Source organism: Tachypleus tridentatus, chromosome 10, assembly GCF_004210375.1.
Source record: "Tachypleus tridentatus isolate NWPU-2018 chromosome 10, ASM421037v1, whole genome shotgun sequence".
Taxonomy (NCBI): domain Eukaryota; kingdom Metazoa; phylum Arthropoda; class Merostomata; order Xiphosura; family Limulidae; genus Tachypleus; species Tachypleus tridentatus.
Window position 1 is genome coordinate 153,992,981 of NC_134834.1, and position 23,662 is coordinate 154,016,642.

At 31.6% G+C, this 23,662-nt stretch overlaps 1 protein-coding gene across 9 annotated transcripts in view; it reads left to right on the forward strand.

Moving 5' to 3' along the window:
• LOC143230673 (putative N-acetylated-alpha-linked acidic dipeptidase) overlaps positions 1 to 22,965 on the forward strand; it is an 87,198-nt gene extending 64,233 nt beyond the window's left edge. For 8 of the 9 annotated variants that reach the window (XM_076464617.1, XM_076464610.1, XM_076464611.1 and 5 more), the window contains 5 exons: positions 4,699 to 4,782; positions 5,165 to 5,345; positions 8,048 to 8,129; positions 13,309 to 13,401; positions 17,893 to 22,965. In XM_076464617.1, coding sequence (XP_076320732.1) covers positions 4,699 to 4,782; positions 5,165 to 5,345; positions 8,048 to 8,129; positions 13,309 to 13,401; positions 17,893 to 18,082 — 630 coding nt within the window. In that variant the 3' untranslated portion in view covers positions 18,083 to 22,965. The remainder of the gene's footprint in view (positions 1 to 4,698; positions 4,783 to 5,164; positions 5,346 to 8,047; positions 8,130 to 13,308; positions 13,402 to 17,892) is intronic. The other variant, XR_013016590.1, reaches the window with a different exon arrangement.
• Positions 22,966 to 23,662: the final 697 nt, after the last annotated feature.

Sequence of the window (23,662 nt, forward strand, 5' to 3'; positions counted from 1 at the left end):
TGATTCCTGTCATTCCATATGTCTTTATGTATGGGAAGTATTTCTGAAACATACTAATACAGTTACCTTTCAGCAGTTTTCTTTATATCAAAATGACAGATTACACTGCACAACAAAGTTTTTGCTTTTTGAATGCTGTTGGGTGTTCCTTATAGATTTTTGGCTGCTGATCACGAAAATCACATCAAACTTGCCCATCACATACCATTTCATCAAAATCTTCAGTTTCACCAGGACATTGCTACAATGGAAAAACGATATCAGGGCAACTGGAATCTGTCAATGCTTGCTGATTACTGTTGGACACTGCAACGTGATGCACCGGACATTCAATATAAACAAAAATCAGGAGCAACTTAATAGTGTATTAGAAACATAAACACAATTAAATACGTTATTGCCAGTAAACAGTTAACTGTCTATTTCTCAGAGTTTCTACGTGATGAAGCAAAATTAAAACTATATTTGTGCATACCCATCAGGTACCTGTCACAATCAGCAAAAACTTTTCAGGAAGCAAAAATTGTTGTGCTGTGTTATTTGATGGATGAGTGCATGAAGGGGTGGCACTACTGGTCAGCTGTTTTTTAGAAGGTTGACAGTGTACCTTAGTGGAAGTTGTATCTACCAACTAGCCCTCTTTCACCACTTGTTTTGGAACTTGACCTTGCTGTTTGTCTGATATCAATAGACAACTGCATGGTAGCAGTGACTGACTGTATTGTCCAGGCAGCTCTTCTGTCTATTCTTAAGACCTCAATACATTTTCCATGGTGGAGTCATTGTGTCAGGAGGCATGCAAGGCTTAAAAATCCCAAGTATTCCACTTTTTTTGTACCACATTGTTTTTCACCGAGCCAGTGCCTGTGCATGGTAGGTTGGACTTCAAAACCAAAAGAAATTTTGGATTAAGTTCACAACTAGTATCTCTTCTACTACCAGTACCAAAATCACATGGGCAAATGTTCACTCAATTTCAAATTGTGATGAGGAAACAAAACAAATAACCATCTTGTATTCTCAAGAGGGCAGATGTGGGTAGTAAAACTTTAATTTACAACTCTCTTTCTTAACCCAAAGATGACCTAAGAAGGTTGAAATGTCATTCTGTATTTTATTTTAATTAAAGTTTTAATATCCATATCAGCCATGTTGCCCTTTCAGCTGTGGGGGCATTATAATGTGCAGTCAATCCCACTATTCATTGGTAAAAGACTAGCCCAACAGTTGGCAGTGGGTGGTGATGACTAGCTGCCTTTCCTCTAGTTTTACACTGCTAAATTAGGGACGGCTAGTGTAGACAGCCCTTGAGTTGCTTTGTGCAAAATTTGAAAAACAAACAAACTAGCTATGTTAAAATAGCAAAAGTCCAGTGTTTACTGAACATTCTACAGTAAAAGAAATGAATACTTAGTACATCAGAATAGTTTAGAATACTCCAGAGAGCACATACATCCCTCTGGATTCTGACTAAGGCCATGGACCAGTCAAAAATTTTGTTTGGTATGTGTGAGAATAAATAAAAATAGTCAAAATATGTTGTATACAACTAGGCAGAAAATTGGCACTATATAAAAGTTACAAAAAATATAAAAAGCAAAACCAAATGCATGAAAGCAAAATTTAACACACATTTTGAAAAAGTTTTCATATCAAAAATCAAAATAATAGAATGTTTAGCAAAAACAAATTTTCAAAACTGAGTCATTTATGAGGAGAGTACAAAAGGCATAATTTTAAAAAGAAAATTTTTTCAACAATAGTTTCTAAAAGTGTTGATAGTATCCTGTGTACCAGACATGGTTGAAAAACAAGACTGCTGACAAGGAAAACTGAATAGGAGCCAAAGCTTAAATGTGAGAACCAAAACACTTTAAACCCCACTATTGAATACTATCTACAGTCAGTTGTAGGTATAGTAGATGCCCATAAAATCTGTTAATTTAATGTGATTAAAAGGAAGTTAATGATAGAAGAAACATCTTTTAATAAAAAGAAATAACTTTAACTTTCTCTCTACAGGGAGGTCTTCATGTCATGATGTTTTAGAGAATTACATTCAAAATTTAAAGTCATTTATTATCTATGGATATAAGTGAATTTGAGATCAAGATATAGTTAATAAATTAAAGAAATATAAAAAAATATTCAATCTCTTCTAATGCAGAATCATGACATTTGTTCTCTAGGTCTTCTCTAATGAACCCTTGTTCCTCGTTTCGTAATGCTAGAGTTCGGATGCCTTTCTTTTGTTCCAGTTCTTACACAAAGTGGTTTACTTGAGTTTAATATACACTTTATTTCATTTACTTACCAACAGTTTTCTCTTCATTTTCAAAGCATTTGTTTATCTGTGTTTTGTTGCCAGATCTTTTGCTTGTTTGTATAATTTCAAGCATTTATTCTGAAGTTCATGTTACCACTTTGAGTCCATCTAATTCATTTGAAACCACACTTGAGGCTGCTGGTGTAGGCAAACTGTTGGGAGTTTTATTGGCATTTATTTGTGGAGAGATTGAGCATAATATGGACAATCTTTGTTTCCTTACTGCTGCCCCTCTTCCTCCTGTGCCTTTCAATCCTAGCTATGCTGACGAGGATTTTGGTTGTTTTCTTTTTCCAGAGTTTTCTGTACCTTCCCACACACTTTCTGAAGATTAAGTTTGGTTCTTGTTGGATTTTATTTCTGAGGTATGTAATTTTTGTCTCTTGCTTCAAAAATTTATTACCCAAGTCCTTCCTTTTAACATAATTCTGGCTTCCAACCTTACTTGGTTTTTCTCCATCCTCTGGTAGTTGGGTTCATGCTGTGCATTTTGCCTCTCTTATATCTTGTCCTGTACATGCTTTGGATCAGTCTGCTTTCTCTCATCAGTGGGCAGACTATCCTTGTCTGGATCCCCCATTATTAGGTTCAGTTTTGGCTATTTGTGAGGGCAGGTCTCAAATTTCCCATTCACCTAAAAGGGGACTTGCATTCCTGATTTTGTTTTGCTATGCTGCTGATTTTGTTGCAATGCCTTTTCTCAATTTATCTCCTGTCAGAGGCTCTTTACAGAATCTCTGGGGGATTTTATAGGGTGATGACAGTTGTGTGGACTCTCCAATACACTTTTACTCCTCCTCTTTTAGTGGAGTATAGGAGTCCTTACCAGTTGGTAGTGGTGGACCACTGAGGCTTTTCTGAAAGGTTTTCACTAAATGGTTTGCTATAACCATTCAGTTGAAGGTTGAGCATTAGTGTTTTGCTGGTGTAGATATGATATAGCTTCCACAGGAGTTGATCTATTCCTGTTACTGGTGGATATGGCTTCCTGATACTATTCATGCAATCATGGGAATTGTTCCATCCTTCTTGGATGATGTGACCTCTTGGTTCTATACATGTAGTAACAGAAGTTGATCTTCACCTTCCTGCATGATGTGGCCTCCTAACACTACTATATACATGATCACAGGAGTTATCCATTACCTCCCTGGATGATGTGGCTTTCCTTATACTTGCTACATATTTAGCAATATGCACAACTGTTGGAGTTGATCCATCACTGTACTAATTGGTGTGGCCTCCTCTACTTTTCATTTATCCATACAGTGAGCTGATCTGTCACCTGTATTTAATCTGTCACATATGTAGTTCACCCCCTTTTGCTGGGGAGCACTCATCCTACTTTTGTGTAGTCATCAGATCCCAGTGTTGAGGTATTGGATTTGAGTGAACCAGTCAACATAAGTCCTTCTACAAATGGAGTCTATCCTTTTGATGCCAGAGGGCCATTCCTGGTTTGTTGTAGGGTGTTGATTCTTGTGTTATTCCCAGAAGTTGATGCAGCTCTTAATCCCCGATTCTTGCATTGGAGGTGAAGATGGTATGATCATCATCCTTACTCTTGTGTGAATATCGGTATCATATAGAGGAGATTTCAGATACAGTTGACTTGCCAAGTACAGTCCAATAAGCCCGAGCCACTCTCTACCTTGTGATTTTCATCAATGTGTTTTACATATTTCTACATACAGGTAAAGAGTATGCCTGGTTCATAAGTGATGTAGTTCCCCTACTCTGATCTCCAGACCACTTTCTCTCATAGTCAGGGGTATCCTTCAGACACTTCTGGGTGTGCTTTTATTATTCTCTTGCATTGGTCCCTTCTCATTCTCAAGGTGGGATTCTAATTAATATTGTGAGATGATGTAAGTACTGTATCAAAAGTTATAATTTTCCTATATGAAAAATGTATTTTCAATAGGTACTTAGTTACCTCCTTCATCTCTACTTTTCCTATGTTTGCTTTGCCTGCCAAACTTTGAAGTGAAGATTAGTTAAAGGAGAATAAAGGGAGTCATGAGCATGTTATGCTCCTATTGGGTAAGAAGGGTCCTCTGTGTAGTTTCCAGGATGGTTTAAAATGCAGTGCATGACCATGATCATGTAAGAGAACAGAACAGGTAGGATAATACTGGTAGGTGGTTTGCAGGGTCTTTTGCCTCACTGAAGTGGTCTGCAGACAAAAGAAGTTTGTAAATTGTTGTAGCTTATGTGCACTTAAAGTACCATTAAAGTTAAGTTTTCAACTTAAAAGAAAAAATGTATAAAATGTGCTAATAAAAAAAAAAAAAGAAATTTTTGCATTTGAAAAAAGAAAATGATAAAACCATCAATAAAGAGAATTGACTTGATTTATATCTTCCTTCTAGGCTATGCATGTATCTTATCCTCTTATTCACTCCAAGTATGATATGCTTGAAGTAGTTGAAAATATTATAGATCCAACATTCAAAGTAAGTTAGTTGCTTAAGCTGTTTTATGACAATATTTTTGGGTACAGATATTCTAAGAATTAACCATTCAAAGAAATTTGAAAACAAATTTAAGTTTCCTTCTTAATTTCTGACACTTTTTATCACAAAATGTAGTCAGGATAAATAGTTAGACCACCACCCCCTTCTGATTTTGTTAAAATTAATATTCTCCTTGTGTTTTGTCATAAAACCTCTGAAGTGTTTAAACAATAATAATTTGCATAAATAAGTAGACTTTCATTGTATGAATTTCTAAGAGAAGTAAACTTTGGGTTTTATAACGTAAGTAACATTTTTGTGTGTTTGATGTGTGTTTCTAAAACTCTGAACTGTGTTTATTATTTCTTAATCTTATTTTCAGTATCATGCTACTGTGACAAAAGTGCTTGGAGAACTGCTTAGAGATCTTGCTGACTCTCTTTTTCTCCCATTCAACCTACTGGAATATGCTGAATTTCTTTCAGATTGTTCTATCTCATTAAGGAAGATTTCAGCCAACATAGAAAACAAGGAGTTCCAAAAAAGATATATAAGATATCTAGGTAATGTAGCCCCAAACTACACTTTTCTTGTGTTATTCATCCTAGTAAAGATACTCTATACAAAAAATGAAAACCATATATTGTGACTACTGGTTCCTACATAGGACCTAATGTTGCTATCATTGTATTTCATTCCAGAAATAAAACTGGTGGATTAAGTTGTTTGAAATTGAACAAGAACTTTCCTTTTAGAAAAATAAAAATTTAAATTTGATTTTTTTCAACTATTTCTGATAAAATTTATTTAATACAGTTATTTGCACTCAAAATAAAAACCACTTAGCAGGTGAACTTAGCAGGTCTGAGTATAAAAACTACTATTGTAATCACAAAAAATATCATACTTCAATGTTTATAACTTGCAAAATGCTTATTATGGAAAAATACACACACACACATATATATATAAAAATGACCATGCAACATTTTGGCCCTCTACTGAGGTCATTATCAGGCAAGAGAAAATAACAATTTGACACATTAAAGAATATAAGATTAAAATAATGTTCTAATTGCATGAGGCAAAAACAACAATGAATTAAGCAGCATTATTATTGACCAATTAGAAACAGTATCTATAGGGATGAAGAAATGAGTTTAAAAACCTTTATTTTTTGTTATTATTTTTGCACAAACATCTTGTGTATAAAGTGGTTTATTATAAATTATTAAAATATCTCTAACATACAAGATCATATAGCTATCTCTCTTTGCTCCTGGATAGTATAGAAATACATGTGTAGTGACTGCAAGATGCCTATATGAAGAAAACTACATGACATTTTGCCATTCAAATCCACAAGCACATGAAAGTTTCTCTGAGGTCATGTAACAGATTTTTACGTCCAGTCAATTCAACAGTCCAGAACCACAAACAATAAACTGGACATCTGATAACTCGCAAAGGGATTTGTCATTCTTTGTAACAGTAATTAAGACCTTAAACTGTTAATTGAAAGATAGTCTATCCATAAAACAAATGTCCCTATTTTCTATTTAACACAATCCTCTTATACACTTAATTTGTCTTAAATCAACTTATGCTAAAAAATGAAATTTTTAATAAACTACTTTATACATGAGGTGTTTATACAAAAATAATAATAAAAAGGTAAAGGTTTTTAATCTCATTTTTTTATTTGAGATAGAGAGATAGCTAGATGATCCTGTATGTTAAAGAGATGATTTAATTCAAAGGATGGATTTTAAAATAATATTGAGTTTGTTTGGATAAAACTTTTTCATTAAATATTTGTGTTTAAAAAGTATGACTCTTTGTTGTCCTAGATAAGTTGTGGTGAATGAAACTGGATGTTATCACCTGTGAATATTTTCATGGGAGTTTGAAATTGGAGAAAAGGATTCTTTAGCTTTTCTATATGTGCTAATTATCCAAGGTACTCCAAGTTTTTTAACATCAGTATTTTGAAAGAAAACATTTAAAGGAAAGCTTACCCAGTTTGATAGTTCCTGTAGATTATAAAATCAACCTAGTAACATGTCTAGTTGACTCTTATTTCATATCACACTCTGATATTGGTTTTCTTGATGAAACATTACTTTGTAATTGATACCCTAAGAAAAGATTGAAAGCCTCAACAGGATATTTTTTAACAAAAGATTTGAAACTCTCATAAAAATATTTACAGTTAATAAATTCCCAGTTTTATTGACCATCACTTATCTAGGACAACAGAGTTGTCATACTTTCTAAACAATTTAGATCAAACTTCACATCATTTTCAAAGCATCTTTTACATTAAAACATCTCTTTAACACACAGGGTGATCTATCTATCTCTCTTTACTCATGGATTGCATATTAAATAGGCATGGTAACTACAAAGCCACCTGTATCAGAGAAACTAAATGACATTTTGCTGTTTTTATCCACTGAGATCAGATAACATCTTCTTAAATCTACACAATTTGACGACCTGGAACCACAGAGATGAAACTGCACATCTGATAACTTTTTCAGGGTTCACCATTATTTGTAATGATAATTCTGACCTTGAACTATTAATTAAAAGAAAGGTCTATCCATGAAACAAATATCCCCTGTTTTAAAGCAACTTAGGCCCAGCATGGCCAAGCGTGTAAGGCGCGTGACTCGTAATTCGAGAGTCGCAGGTTCGCGCCCGCATCACGCTAAACATGCTCGCCCTCCTAGCCGTGGGGGCGTTATAATGTAACGGTCAATCCCACTTTTCGTTGGTAAAAGAGTAGCCCAAGAGTTGGCGGTGGGTGGTGATGACTAGCTGCCTTCCCTCTAGTCTTACACTGCTAAATTAGGGACGGCTAGCACAGATAGCCCTCGAGTAGCTTTGTGCGAAATTCCAAAACAAAAAAACTTTAAAGCAACTTTAAATGAAGATAAATGATGTATATATTAAAAATGAATTTATATCAAACAACTTTATGCATAGGATGTTTATACAAAGTAATGATAAAAAGTAAAGGTTTTCATTTCTTTGTCATCATAAATTCTGTTTTTTATTTTACAACAATACTTTTGGTTAATTGTATTGCTGTTCTCACTTCATGGGACTAGAACATCATTTTAATCTTATATTCTTTAATGTATCAAATTATCATTTTTCTGATAATTTTAGTAACTTTGCATAATAAGAAGGCTCAGATGTTGTGTGATCATTTTTATAGATATTACAATAATTCAGTATTTGTTTCTAATTGTTCTAGATACTTTGGATATGGTAATTGAGAAATTTGGTGAAGCTGCTTACAAGTTCCACGTCAGCCAAGAACATCTTGATTTGTCTGAGTATGGTGTATATAGAATAGTTGTTCTGAGTAGATTGTAATTTTTCAGTCATCAAGCTGTTTTTTTCTGTGCTTGTTAAGATTATAGAATATAAAGTATATTTACTGTTTATATCTAAGCTTGTTGCTAACATTAAACAACTCAGTACATGTTTACTCTTTTTATCCTTACTAGGTGGTAGGTTAAACAATTCAATACATACTTACTGATTTTATCCATGCTAGGTGTTCAGGTTAAATAATCTTGTGCATGTTTGCTTTTTTTTATTGTGTTTGGTATTAAAGTTAAATAATCTTGTGCAGGAACCCTGTTTTATAATGTTAGTTGTTAAGGTTAAACAATCCAGTGCATGTTTCCCATTTGTTTCTGTTAAAGGTGTTAAGATTAACCATACCTAGAGTCATGTGAAAAGTTAGGACACCCTATGAAATCCTGTGTATTTTTGTAACATTTTTGGATATATAGATACTTAATCTCAATTTTAACAATACTGAGAGATTATAGGAATATAACTAAACAATTAAAACTGAAGAAAAGACTTTTCAAGATCTTCTTTAAATGTAATTCTACAAAAATGCATATTCTAACTGAGGAAAAAGTCAGGACACCCCCACATTTATTCCCACTTAAAATGGATCAACTCACACACAGGTGCACCACACCAGGTGCACATGATTAGAAGATCGTTACTCAGCATTTTGAATGAGGCTTGCCCTATTTAAACCTCGGACATTTAGTCTGGTGTGCTCCTGATTGTTGAAGTGAGAGTGAGCACCATGATGAGAGCAAAAGAGCTGTCTGAGGCCTTGAGAAAGAAAATTGTAGCAGCTTATGAGTCTGGTAAGGGATTTAAAAAGATCCCAAAAGATTTTGAAATCAGCCATTCCACTGTCTGGAAAATAGTCAACAAGTGGAGAGCTTTCAAAACAACTGCCAACATGCCCAGGTCTGGTCGTCCAACCAAGTTCACCCCGAGAGCAGACCGCAAGATGCTAAAAGAGGTCTCCAAAAACCCTAAAATGTCATCACAGGATCGACAGTAGGCTCTGGCTACTGTTGATGTGAAAGTGCATGCCTCTACAATCATAAAGAGACTGCACAAGTTTAACTTGCATGGGAGGTGTGCAAGGAGGAAACCTTTGCTTTCTAAGAGAAACATCAAGGCTAGACTGAAGTTTGTCAGAGTGAATGTAGACAAAGATCAGGACTTCTGGAATAATGTTTTTTGGACAGATGAGTCCAAAATTGAATTATTTGGACACCAAAACCGAGGACATGTTTGGCATAAACCAAATAGAGCATTCCAAGAAAAGAACCCCATACCAACTGTGAAGCATGGAGGTGGAAGTGTCATGGTTTGGGGCTGCTTTGCTGCAGCAGGACCTGGACAGCTCACAATCATAGAATCCACCATGAATTCTATTGTGTATCAGAGGGTGCTTGAGGATCATGTGAGACCATCTGTACGAAAATTAAAGCTGAAGCGGAACTGGACCCTGCAACATGACAATGACCCAAAACATACCAGTAAATCTGCCAAGAACTGGCTGAAAACTAAGAAATGGAGAGTCCTGGAATGGCCGAGTCAAAGCCTAGATCTTAATCCCATTGAGATGCTGTGGGGTGACTTGAAACGGGCTGTACATGCAAGAAACCCCTCAAACATCTCACAGCTGAAAGAATTCTGCATTGAGGAGTGGGGCAAACTTTCTTCAGATTGATGTCAGAGACTGGTAGATGGCTGCAAGAAGCATCTCACTGCAGTTATTTCAGCCAAAGGGGGTAACACTAGCTATTAGGGGGTAGAGTGTCCTAACTTTTTCCTCAGTTAGAATATGCATTTTTGTAGAATTACATTTTCAGAAGATATTAAAGTTTTTTCAGTTTTAATTGTTTAGTTATATTCCTATAATCTCTCAGTATTGTTGAAATTAAGATTAAATATTTGTATATCCAAAAATACACAGGCTTTCATAGGGTGTCCTATCTTTTTCACATGAGTCTATATGGATTTGCTGGGTATTCTTGTGGTCACTGGTGAAAACCCACATCCTCATATTTGTATACTTGCATTCAAAATTTTATCAAACTGCTGTTTTATGAATGTATATCAATAAGTTTGGTGTAAACTTATAGATTTTAATTCAAATTTGAGTATTATACATTAGTTAATTTTCTAGTTTGAAAGTAAGTGTTAAAAAGCCTATAAATCAATTTTTGTGTGTCACATGGAATGTTGAATGCAGCATTGGTTCAGATTAGATGTTTATGATGTCCAAATATGAAATCTAAAAACTAGGAATTTAAATTATCAGTATTGATAAACTAGCATATAAAATAAGAATCTCCTTTCTTTTCTGTTTGCTGAGATATTTTTACATTTAGTGAATTAAACACAGTTGTCCTGCCCACCTCTTTCTGTTTTGGGAAACGTGCTTATGTACACCTGCTTCTATCATTCACATGTGAATAACCAGTTGAAAGTTTAGAATGTTCCCCATGTTGTATACTGAGCCTTTGTGAAGGATTTATGCAGGAAATCCTTTCTTTTCATGCCTATTCCAAGGTAAAATAAGATATTATTGAGTTTAAAAAATATTTTTTTTAGATCCAAATTCAGCTTTAGCTAAGTGAGCCTGATAAATTATAGTGGAATTATGTGGTATTTACATTATAGTTTATGACTTTTGTTATTTCAAAATGCATATATAAAACTTTTAAATTATTAAAATATATTTTGTTTTACATTCTCCACATAGAAAATTCGATGAGGCTTAGCAAATTACAGTAAGCAGCAAGTTGATTACAAATAAAAGCTATATTGTTTTCTTTTTTTTTTCTGTTCTATGTTTTGAAATAAATAATTGAAATTTAAGAACTTATTTGTAAATAGTAATAATGTATGTATATATAATGTATTATAACTGAAATGTGAATTTATTTTACAAAATATTGGTCCACTAGAACACAGCCAAGACGGGTCAGTTCGTAAAGGCCAGTTTTATATTATTGCACATGGTAACATGCATGCACATGTACATCATTTAACTTTTATAACATTAGTCAGACACTGTTCAAAGGAGAATAAAAAATAATACATTTTTGTATATGTAAAATGTTATGAAATTTGGCCTATTTGGACTAATCATTTGTGGTTTTGTTATAATTTATAGTAATTCTAGAACGAAAAAAGTGTAATTTATATCTATTTTGTATTTTTTATTATGGTTATGAAGTTGGTAGAATTGATCAAACCAATACAAAGATGCAATAATAAAAGTAACAGATAAAATATAACATTTTTTTCTATAAAATAAAAAGGTTTGATAATTATATGGAGGATAGTAGGAGACTATGGAGATTTTTCATATGTGAAAATTTTCAGCTACATTAAAGTACATTTGATCTTCAAATCAAATTACTCGCATGTGGGATGGTCTGTAATAAAAAATAAAAAATGCACAAGCAAATTATTAATTAAAAATTATTTAATATTAATTCAAGATCTGATACATTGTACACAAATGCCTTCTAATGTGTACTGATAACTTGCAAAACTTCTTGAAGATGAGTATACATTTTAAATAGTTGCAATATAACTCCTTTATGGTTACTTTTGGAGAGTACTTGCTGGGTGGAATTCACCCACCCATATTAGAAGGGTTAAACAACCAATTCATGTTAATGTTAAACAGTCCAGTGTGTGCTTACTGTTTCTACCTGTGTTGAGTGTGAAGGTTAAATTAGCTAGTGCATGTTTACTGTATTTATCTGTTAAACAATTCAATGCATGTTTACTGCATTTATCTGTTAAACAATTCAATGCATGTTTACTGTTTTTTTTCTCTTCACAAAGTATTTGATAGCTCTTATGTGTTTAGTTAATGTTGAGTATTTCTGAAAAAAAAATCTTGTAAAAATAACTGCATTAATTGTCACTCGTTTATATTTAAGATTTTAGTTCATTTTAACTGGATATATAATACTGGTAATTAGAGTAAAATATACATGAAATGAGAATGTAGTATGTTTTACTGTATAAATCCATTGAAGGAGATAGTTAGATTTCATCGAGATCTTATCAAAGAGAAGTAAGTCTGAAGTTTCTGTCATATTTTTGCCAAGTGTAATCAATCAATTTAACATATATTTTATAAACATTGACTTTTATTCCAAAATTCATTTATCCAGATAGAATAGTTCAGTTATTATCTGTCCATTATGATTTGAGTAAAAGGGTGCAAGGGGGCTGTGATGGGGGTAGTGGGGTTCTGTGAAACTTTATAAGTGTAGTGAGTGTTGGTATAATAAGACTAAAGTAAAGACATAGTGGGGGATCACCTAGCTTAGAGCCAAGTGCATGAAAATAAGAGTACCGATTCAGTTTTAAACTTAAATTATTTCTTAATTCAGCTAATTTTTGTTACATCACTAACATTTCCTGATAAAAATAATTTACCTTTTTAATCAATGGAGATTTTAAGAAACCAACAAATATTTTTCCAGTTTTGCAGTCTATATATTTCATTTTATACTTTCAGTACACAAACTAACAACAATATTAGGCTATACTTTTTGCTAAGCAACATGATATAAAAGCTATTATTGGAGCATAATGTTAACAAAACACACAGGCTTTTCTGTAGATTAGAAGTTGTTAATTTAACTGATTTTAAACAATAATTCTGGGAATATTCTATAATTCATTTAATGAATGATCATAATTTTGACTGGCTCACATAGGAATTAAATTTCCTGATGTTTGAATGCCTCATCTGCACTTTTCTTCTTTTCTTTTTAACAAGCATTATTTCCCAAAATGTATTTATTTTGGTTAGCTATGAAATCTGAGGTTAGGGTATAGTAAGGGTGAAGGGGTGGTAGTACTTACCCTGTCATTTTTGACTGACTATACATTGGTTTTATTATAAGACTTACTTTTCTAGTCTTCAATAAGATTTCCAAATGTGATACATTTTGATATGATTTGGGTTTAGTGTAAAACAGTTCAGCCATAAAATTAGATGCTACTTAATGTATTGTGTCATCACAAAAAAGATGAAGAAATTGATTTTTTTAAACTGTTGTTACTCTCTGTTTTTGTATGAGGAACTTCATTATCATTATAGATATTAGTTATTAGATCTGTGTTTTTTTCTTTTGTTACATTATTTCTTAGTCCTATGGCAATTCGTCGTATAAATGATCAGCTGCTGCTTTTAGAACGGGCTTTTCTTGACTCTCGTGGACTGCCTCGTAACTTCTTTAAAAAGTAAGAACTTTTTTAATTTGATGCTCGTGTAAAATGCCATTTCTTGGTTAACATTTTATTTCTCGTGTTTGTAAGAAAGGCCAAAAATGTTAGTTATTTAATCTTATGATGTTAATCAGCTTTTCAGTTTTGAAACATATATGTGTATTAAATGTGTTTGCCCTTTATAACAACTAACTGAATGCCTAAAGAAAAAGATACAGATTCATGCAAAGGAGAAGTCAAAATGCTTCAGATACTAGTATAGATGGAGCACTGGAAGTTAGGACTTTTGTTGGGCTGGTATATTATATTAAATGCCAAGTGGAAAAGAACAGGAGGTACCTTTTCAAGATGTCTGAACAGCATAACATCTAAGAATATTGGCTAGATAATTATAAAAAATCATAAATAAGACCATGCTTAAAACTCAACTCTTCGAACATTTTTCTACAAAAATTCCAAGAGCTTGCAGACTGCTTATGTTTAATAAAAATTTAAAGAAACTTCTCAAGGAACCTTCAATTTTAGTAATTATAAAGCAAATATCCTTACTATGATCAGAGTTGTAAACATTTTGATAATAGAAATGTTTGACATTGGATGTTTTCTTTATTTCTGGTAGTTTTCCACCTGACTTCTGGGGTCAGTCTGCACCAATAAACCTCATTTCCTTGGTGTATATGTTGCCAAATGAACCTTCAAGTGCTAAATAAATATTCAAAAGCTATAAAAAAATGATATTCAAGAGATCAAGAACCTCCTTGTTCTTTTGTATTTGGATATGAACTTCCACACAATGTTTAATATGTATAACCTTGCAATAGTCTTAACCAGGTAATGGAGGTTGAGTTTTGGCTAGTTACTTCTGTCTGACAGCACTTTGAGAAGGAGGGCTTATTATGTACCACAGATCTGCAAAAGAGCCTCTCCATTGTGAGAGCTTTATATACATTGGCCGTAACTCTTCCTCTACAATAGTTTGTGGATCTTTTCATGTTACTGGCATCATTATATTCCAATTCTCTACTACAATAATATTAGATTATACTTTTTGTTAAGCAACATCATACAAAAGCTATTATAAGAGTATAGTGTTAACTATCCACAGCAAGTGTGTTTTGTTTCAGCAATTTTGTTAATATTTTAGTGTAATACTTGAAGTATAAGATAACTATACATTTAGTTAACAACAAATATTTCAAAAACTTGATTTGTTTTCTTCATACATTTACACCACAAAGGGCTTCTCCTGGTCTGTTGAGACGTTACAGTCATAATATTGAGTAGCACCCCTTCTGATATCATTTGTTACATTCCCAGGGATGAGTAAGTCAAATTTAGTGCTTTGTTATGACACATCACATCATTAATTCTTGAGGTTTATAAAGTAGAGTGGATGTTGTGTTAAAAAAAAAAGCATTAAAAACAGCTTATGTAAACTGTTATCACTTGTTGAGTTAGAAATGCAATACTCTTAATTCATATGTTTTTAGTAAAATATTACTTTAGTTCCAGATAAATGTTGGCTTACATCTTATTCAGGGTAAAGAGTTTTTTACAGCAACATTGCAGCATGTTGGTTATTGTAAAGAGGTTTACCCCAAAAATGGCATAAGCTAAAATGTTGGTGAGATAAAATAATGTTTTTGGAGTTTAATTACAACTGTTAATTCACTTTTCTTTTCTGCTGCAAGCTGGTACTGGAAGACATAAGAATTAATATCAGTTACAATACTTGTACTGTTTCAGAAGCAGTTTGTTTGGCTCAGCTAGTATTATTAAAATTTTTCTTGTTGTTGGAAGTTGGGCTTTATTGTACCAATTTAACAGCACTTTTGGTTAAGAGTTGTGACAGAAAACTAAAATGCTTCAGATTCATCCTTTGAGCTTCACATACAAACGTTTTCAAATATACTGTTCAATGAAATCATTTGGACTGGTTTTAACAAGAACAACTTGTAGTGTAAGTACTTAAGTAATTTAGTAATTGACTTATTTTTGGAAAATTTTATGATAAAATAAAACGCAAACATGATTATTAGGAAGCATTTATTATATGTTTTGGAATTATTATAATTCCATCATCAGTGATCTAGAGGTACAAAACAAAGAAAAAATATTTGTAATTACAACAGAAATGTATATACAAGTAGTAAACAGTTTGAATGTACAAATATAACACAAGAAAATGAAAAATGTGGTACACAAATGAAACAGTTAAAAGAAATTTAAATCAAGTGAAGACTATATTATGGAAGAATAGTTTTTTTATAATATTTCTTTTATAACTAGTTTAGTATCATGTTTGGCTGTTCAGAGAATTGTTTTTGTTGGAGAGAAAAATTGGACATTCTGTTTCTGTATTTTGCTGATAAATAACAGAGTTGGGAGGGTCTATAACCTTACTTTTAGTTTTTATAGATGTGTCCATGTGTTCACGTGCTTGTACCCTCAGGTGAAGTTTGGCTTTTACACACTCTGCATGTCTATAAGTAGACAAGATGTGAACATTGCACAGTCAACAAATGATCTTTGTAGGAGAAGAATTTTTTTTAGTTTGAAATTGGGTTTCATAATAAATTTCAGGTCAATTTGGAGATAGTGAGAGTTACATAATTTTTTTAACTGTTTCATGATAAGGAAGCTCTGTCTCTTGAGGTACAATAAACAGTTGTATAAAGGAGGTTTGGGTACAGAGGATATCTTAGTTGGTTTGACAAACAAATTAATTAAGAATGAGAGAGTTATTTTCTCCAAGAAGTGCTTAGGGCAGCTGTTTCAAAGTTAGTGCTCTGTGAAGTACTATTAGGTTGAGGAATAATTCGTGAGCATTTTTAAATAATTTCATTCAAGCATTACATGCAAGATTATACAATACTTCAATGCATGAACACATTACACGCAAAACATTTATTATGATACTTTATTTCATGTAATACCTAGGTATATAGTATGCATTGTTGTAAACGAAATTGCAAGAAATTAAATGCGAAAAGCAGATGGTGTCGAAAACGCTCGATTTTGTCCACTTGACATTCCATTTAATGAGCTGAAAATGAAAGCAAAAATTAAAGACATATAAAAATCAAACACACCATCTATTAGAGCAAAAAATTATCTACCAAATGACATGAAATATTTTGCAAAAGCGTTTCATTTATGAATATATTTTTTTAACTTGAAAAAAATGCTCACGAATTATTCCTCAACCCAATAGATAGAATGATGTAAGTATTAGGCTCTATTTTGTAAACAGGGGATAAGATTGACAATTTTATACCCTTCTTTTTCAAATGCAAACTGAATGAAAAGGTCAATGAATTTGTTTTTACAACAGATAGAAGTTGCAAAGTTGTTAATATTATGGTTAACAAGAATGTCCAGACATGAAATAGAGTTGCCTTAGTTTTGTGAGTGAACTGTATAGTGTTGTGAGTTAAGATAGTCAAGAAAGCATTCAAGTGATCAGTACAGTGGAACATAAAGTATCATCAATGTACCTTCTGTAGAGAACAGCTTTGAAGCTCAAAGGACAATTATTAATCCACTTCTGTTCATGGTTACAGGAGTGAAATGTTAGCAAGTATAAGACCCAGTGAGGAACCCATAGCAGCATCATCTATCTGCTTATGTAAAGTATTGTTGAAGAGAAGATGGTCTTTATTTGAGATTTCAAACATAGATTTGAAGTAAGATTTAAAATGTCTTTTAAAAAGAATGTTTTTAAAAAGAGATTATAGACAGTGCAATATTAATGATGGAGTTTAGAGGAATATTAGTAAAGAAAAAGATATAATACTGAAGCTAGTCATATGATTTTAAGAGTGGGTACTGTACTGATTTTTTGGAGAAACTGTAAGTAGTCAGATTTTGTAAATTCATTCTTAAAAGGTGAGGCCAAGGGATTTAGTTAGGTTATAACTGTGAGTACCTAAGGCAAAAAGTATGGGTTGGAAGGGAGTTTTTGGTTTGTGAACTTTTAGCAGACTATATAATATTCCACGTGGAATATAAATTGTTGTTGACACAATCATAAATATCTCTTTTTAGCTTCGGTTTCTAAGAAATCTCTGAGATTTCCCTTCACGTTGTAAAGTATGGGTTAAGGGTTCTTTGTTTATGAGTTTGAATCTATTGTAGTTTTTAAGAATGTCAAGTTTTTTTTAACATAGTTTTGTTGAGATTAACAACTCTGAAAAACTGACAGCTGTCAAAGAACTCTTTGAAATAAAAATATTATCATTACCCAACCAGATGAAGGAAATGTTGTTGTTTGTATATTCAATTTTTTATTTCTTGTGCATATATTTGCTGTTGTAGTTATGAGTATTGGTTGTTAGTTTCATACTTCTAGATTAATTATGATGGAACTGTAATGATTCCAAAACATAAATGCTTCCTTTTATGATGTTTGTGTTTTGCTTCATCATTAAATGATTTAGTACTCAACTTACATGAGACGTAATCAAGAATCTATAAACTTTGCTTTATTATTTTTTATTTATTTAGGCACTTGGTATTATCGCCAAGTGAAGCAGAGATTCACCATGATGCACTGTTTCCTGGACTAGAGGATGAGCTGGCAGAATTAATTAACAACAAAGACCAACTTGTCTCATTTAGCCTAATAGAACAGCATTTTCCTGTTTTAATTTTTACCATTCAGACTGCTACAGCTATTATCTCAGCAGTTGTATAGCAGTTAGTTTTGTGGTCATTTTTCTACTCCTACCTCTGTGATGTTAAATGTGATTGGTAGATTAGAAAATATTTGTCTGTACAACATTAAGTAAGAGTTAAAATATGTGTGAAAAAAGATCTGATTTAATGAAAGCTGATGTATGTATTCATTGTTATAAGTTTTTTTATAAACTTTCTTTTATGTTTTACTGAAGTCCATCTCAGTAGTTAGGTATAGTATGTGGTACTGAAATCAAGACATCTTTTTTTCTTTTAATATCCAGATATTTAACATATCATATTGCTTTGCTTTTCCTGGAGAACTATTTTGGTAACATAGTATAGCTTGTGTACATAAAGTATCAGAGACTTGCACATTTTTAATCAAGTCTCTGAAATAATATTTACAAACAGTGTTAACTTAATCAGATATCAAAAATATGTTTAGTGTGTCACTTCTAATGCATCTCTTTATTAAACATAATCATTTAGACCTTTTAATATGTTAGAACTATTTTTATTGCAAACATTAGAAGGCATTCAGAGTTTTTCTTTTATAGATTATTTAGGCAGAGTATTCATGATGGAACTTTGTAGAATGGACAGCAACTGCCAGTTGTGGAGATACAAGTGTAGAGGACGACGTTTTGGAAGGTAGAAGACTTTCAAAACCTTGTCCTCTACACTTGTGTCTCCACAACAGGGAATTGCTATCCATTCTACAAAGTTTCAGCATTCAGAGTTTCTGTATATTGTTGCTCAGTATAAAGCACTTTCAACTTTGACAACATTTTTGCACTTACATTGAAAAAAATTATTTATGCTTGTATATTGATTTATTATAATTCATTATTTGTACTTCACAGTTCATGAATTCCAGTTACATATTCATTAAACCACTTGTTTATGAACATGAGTTTCAGTATACCATCATAGTTTGTTTGTGTTAAATAGGTTCAATAAAATTTATGGTTTGTCAAACAAATTCAGTGAACGATTACTTATCTTGATTGTTAAAGAAAGATTCAATAAACCACTGCAGTACTTATTTCTTAAAGGTTTAAGTCATAATTGTGTTAACTGTTAAATGCAGAATCATTATATCTTCATAGAATGTTATTGAAGCTGTAATAAACATTTAAAAGTTAATGGTAAATGTGGAGTATGTTTGATTTCTTTGTTTTTCTTTTGTTACATATCCAAGAAAGTTGTAGCAATAAACCTCGTGACATTCATACAATTTTGTTGCATTGAAGTTTCAGTAAGATATATGAAATTACATAATAATTAATTTGGCTAAGATGATGTTTTCAGAGTATCCATTAGATAATTGTGTTTGTAATATGAAATTATGTTATTGTTTTTTAATTATTTTGATATACAGTGATCTTGCATGGATATTTATAAATAAATCATTGCAAAAGCTGATCATAGTTCACTGAGAGACACAAGTCTTGAAGTAAAACTAAAATTTCTCTTGCCACTAGAAACAAATTTAATGGTTAACTTACAAATAAAAATACTGTTGGTGTTTAAATCAACCATTACAGCATTTTATGAATAGTAAAATTTATATCTTGCATAAAGAATATATGTTTGTGTTACTGGCACACGTGTAATAATTAAAAACAATCTCTACTATTTACACAATTAAAACTTTATTGAAGCAATACAGTTTCCACTTTAAAACAACACCGTAAATGTGATCTATGTCATCTTCAGGAGTTATTTACAAGACACAAGCCATGCTTTTCACATTGTTTCACTGTTATTTACATATTTCTTTGGTCTACTTTTTCTCTTCTTTTTGATCATTATGTATATAATCTTGCTATATGTCAGCATACTGACTTTTGACTTGCTGGTCCTTTGTCTCAAATACTTTTTTTGTATTTTATATTTCATTATTCCTCATGTTTCTTTACTATTCAGTGCTGTAATACTATCAGGCTGAGCTAAAATTAAAGTTTTTTTCCCCATAGCATTGCATGTTGGATAATTATGACATATTTATCTCTCGCTGTGGTTTGTTTGTTTTTGGGATTTTGAGCAAAACTATACGAGGGCTATCTGCAGTAGCCGCCCCTAATTTAGCAGTAATTTAGAGGGAAGATAGTTAGTCACTACCACCCACTGCCAACTCTTGGGCTACTCTTTTACCAATGAATAGTGGGATTGGCTGAACATTATAATGCCCCCATGGCTGAAATGGCGAACATGTTTGGTATTATGGGGATTCGAACCCACAACCCGTAAATTATGAGTTTAGCACCCTAGTCACCTGGCCATGATAGCTGAGGTTTTTATTTTGTCAGTTATGGAAACTTTAATGTTCTTGCAATCTTTACTTTAAATTTCTTTTAGTTTAATTGATATAAGTACTACCACTTTCATATTATATCTTCTGAGTACCCATTTTATCTGTTAATTCTGTTTTATCTTCAGTATTCCTTATGTCTTTTATCTTATTTCTTGGTTTGAAGATAGAATAAAAATTTCATTATTTTTTAAATACTTTATATAATTGTCTTGGTGATATTTATATTGATGAAACTAAAAGAAATTTAAAATACAGATTGCAAGAACATATGGAATACATAAGAAATAATAAAATAACCTCAGCTATAGCTGAAAATTTTAAAACTAACCAACATACAATATTATAGGAAAAAACTTATTTTAGCTCCACCTTGTGGTATTATATTAAAGGCACATAGGAAATAATGAAGTGTGAAAAAACAAGTATTATAGAGACAAAGGACCAGCAAATCAAAAGTCTATGTTAGTATATGACAAGATAAATTATAATGATAAAAAAAAAAGTATAGTAATACAAATATGTAAGTAATAGTGAAGCAATGTGAAAAGGGGTAAATGTATAAAGTATTGCTTCAATAAAGTTTTAATTGTGTAAATGGTAAAAATTGCTTATTATAAGAATATCTGTATTTTCTCAAGTTGCAAAATTAAGTCTTTAGAATCACCTTTTGCACTGACTTAAAAATGATGGGTCTGTATAGATGATATCTGTTGTTAATAGTGTTAGACAACAATTTGATTATAGTTGTTTCAGTTCAAATTATGTTCATTATGTTATTCAAGAAACATAATTGACTTTTTTTTTTGTAGAGTTTCTTTTTTACAGTTGTTTTGAGCTCTTCAAAACTAATGTGACTATGAAAAATAGGTTTAAGTTGATGTAAAGCCATCCTTAACATACACAAATACTTAGCAGAAAGGCTTATGACAAACACTTAAAACATTAAATCAAAACTTGTGTATACATAAAATCATTTTAGTATTTCAGATATCTGTCCTTTATAAAATATAAAGTTGAATGATGGGTGTCAGCTATGAAGAGAAAATTACGGACTTGTATGATAAACTTGCATGTAAATGGATACATTAAAAGTTTCTTACATAACATTTGAAACTTAAATGATATAGGGCAATTTAATGCAATAGAAAAGTTTAAAATCTCTTTATTTAAATTTGCTTTTCATATTGTTATAAACTCAATGTATTCAAAAAAAATTTTTTTTGGAAAACTCTGTATTAAAAGGTAATAATAACAATAAAATTTGGAAGCTAGTGTTTTTATAACCTGTATAATCTAATTTTTATACTCTGCTGCTATCCAGTTGTTTCATTAACTCTTGAATGCATTCTATTTCAAATGTTTGGAACCAAAATTTCAAGATGTTGCTGTGAATTGTAATAGAAGGTACAGCTATGTTTAGAAACTGTTTTGTAATAAATTAAACAGGGGTTGTAATGAGCTCAGTATTTACATTTCATATATGAGTTTGATAGTGCCATTTTTAATTTTTATATATTTTTAACCCTCAACATGTCCTCCATTTTGTAAATAAATATCTAAAAAAATCTACATAAACCCTGCTGTGACTACAGTTCTGATTGAATTGTGTGAATCAAACCATGTAACAAGAAACTTTATAATAGTGAATTCAGGTATTAATGAAGCAGTTGAATAGTGGTTAAATATAATAACTGGGTTATTTGGGCATTTTAAATGTATATAATTTATTATCTTTGATAGAGTAGTTATTGATGTTCTATGGTAATAAATGATAGCAGCATTTGCTCAATACAAGTATGTGAGTTGTGTTGTTTTTCTGATGTAATTTTATGCAAGCTATAACTTTGAGAACTCATTTCATAGAAGAAGTTTTTGTGTTATGATAGTTTGACTTCTTTTAGGTGAAAGTGTAGAATATACTTTACATTCAGTGTTTTTTTATTGTTTTCTTCTGGGAGTTTTTTTTTACTTTTTTTTTTTTACAGTGAGAAACTTGCATGTTCTATAAATTTAAACAGTGAGAAATATTGCTATTTTCAAACTGTCTGCAAACATCTGATTTGAAACTGAAAATACTATATTTATTGTGAATGTGTTATTTTTATTATAAAACTTATTGATGATACTGTTTTTATTATGTGATTAATTTTTATTTTCTTATTGATTAAAGTGCACACTTATATTACTAAATGAAATGCTGAACTATTTCTCAGCTAGTTATGATGGCTTGAACATGCTTTGTTGTCAACAATTACCAAAAAATAGTAACATAAAGCAAATAGAAAATTTATTACTATTGTTAAAGGTAAGAAAAATCAGTTTGCAAATTCATAAACTGAAAGTTTATTTTGAAGAATTAAAAAAAAGAGTTGCAATTTTAAGTATGGATCCATAGCTGACAAAACTGTCTTAGTTGAGTGGAAAAAAAATTAGTGCATTTTGGGAAAAAGTGACCAAAGGAAGTAAAATGAAAATATATTTTTCATAATCTTTTTTTTTACAGTTCACTTTCTCAAGTTGTTCATTTAATATAACCATATTCACCTGTGTATATTTGAAATAAAATTACTTTTAATCCCACAGTTTGTTAGTGAGTATCCAGATTGTTAATGAGTATCTATGAGTCACACTCGTGTGTGTGTGCATGTGCATATGTAAACATATGCATCAGATGTTTGTTATATGACCAGAAAAGCTATAGTATGATTGCAACCACAAAAATTTGGGACTGAATCTGAAGGAAAAAATGTCATCATCTGTTTTTTTTCTGTTTTGCTTAAACTCATTCTAAATATTTTAAAAATCAGTTCATTTGCAGTCATTGTTGGCCAGGAAAGATAAAATCATCTCTTAACACTTTTTAACTTATTTTAAATATATAATATAAATAGTGAGACAAAAGATGTTATTTTAGGTGAATGATACTGAACGGTTAAGTAGTTAGAGCAAAAAAAACGTAATGATGCAAATCGCAATCAATAAACAATTCAAACTTATGATTATTAGAAAGCTGTCATTTGTTATCCATGGGATTATCTCTCAATGAATTTCTGCTCAGTAGTTCAAAAAGCAAGGCTTACATTACAGTGTTCTTTCAACAAGGTTTTGAACCTCTAGCAACTACCTTGAGTGTGCAAACTGTTGCATGATGTACTAGGTATTATGTCTATTCACTCCAGCCATCTTGACTTAAGGTAACTGAGTGATAATTGTAAAAAAATTGAATACAATATTTTGTCATGCAGTAACACAAAGCAGCAAATGTTACTTCCTTTCAGT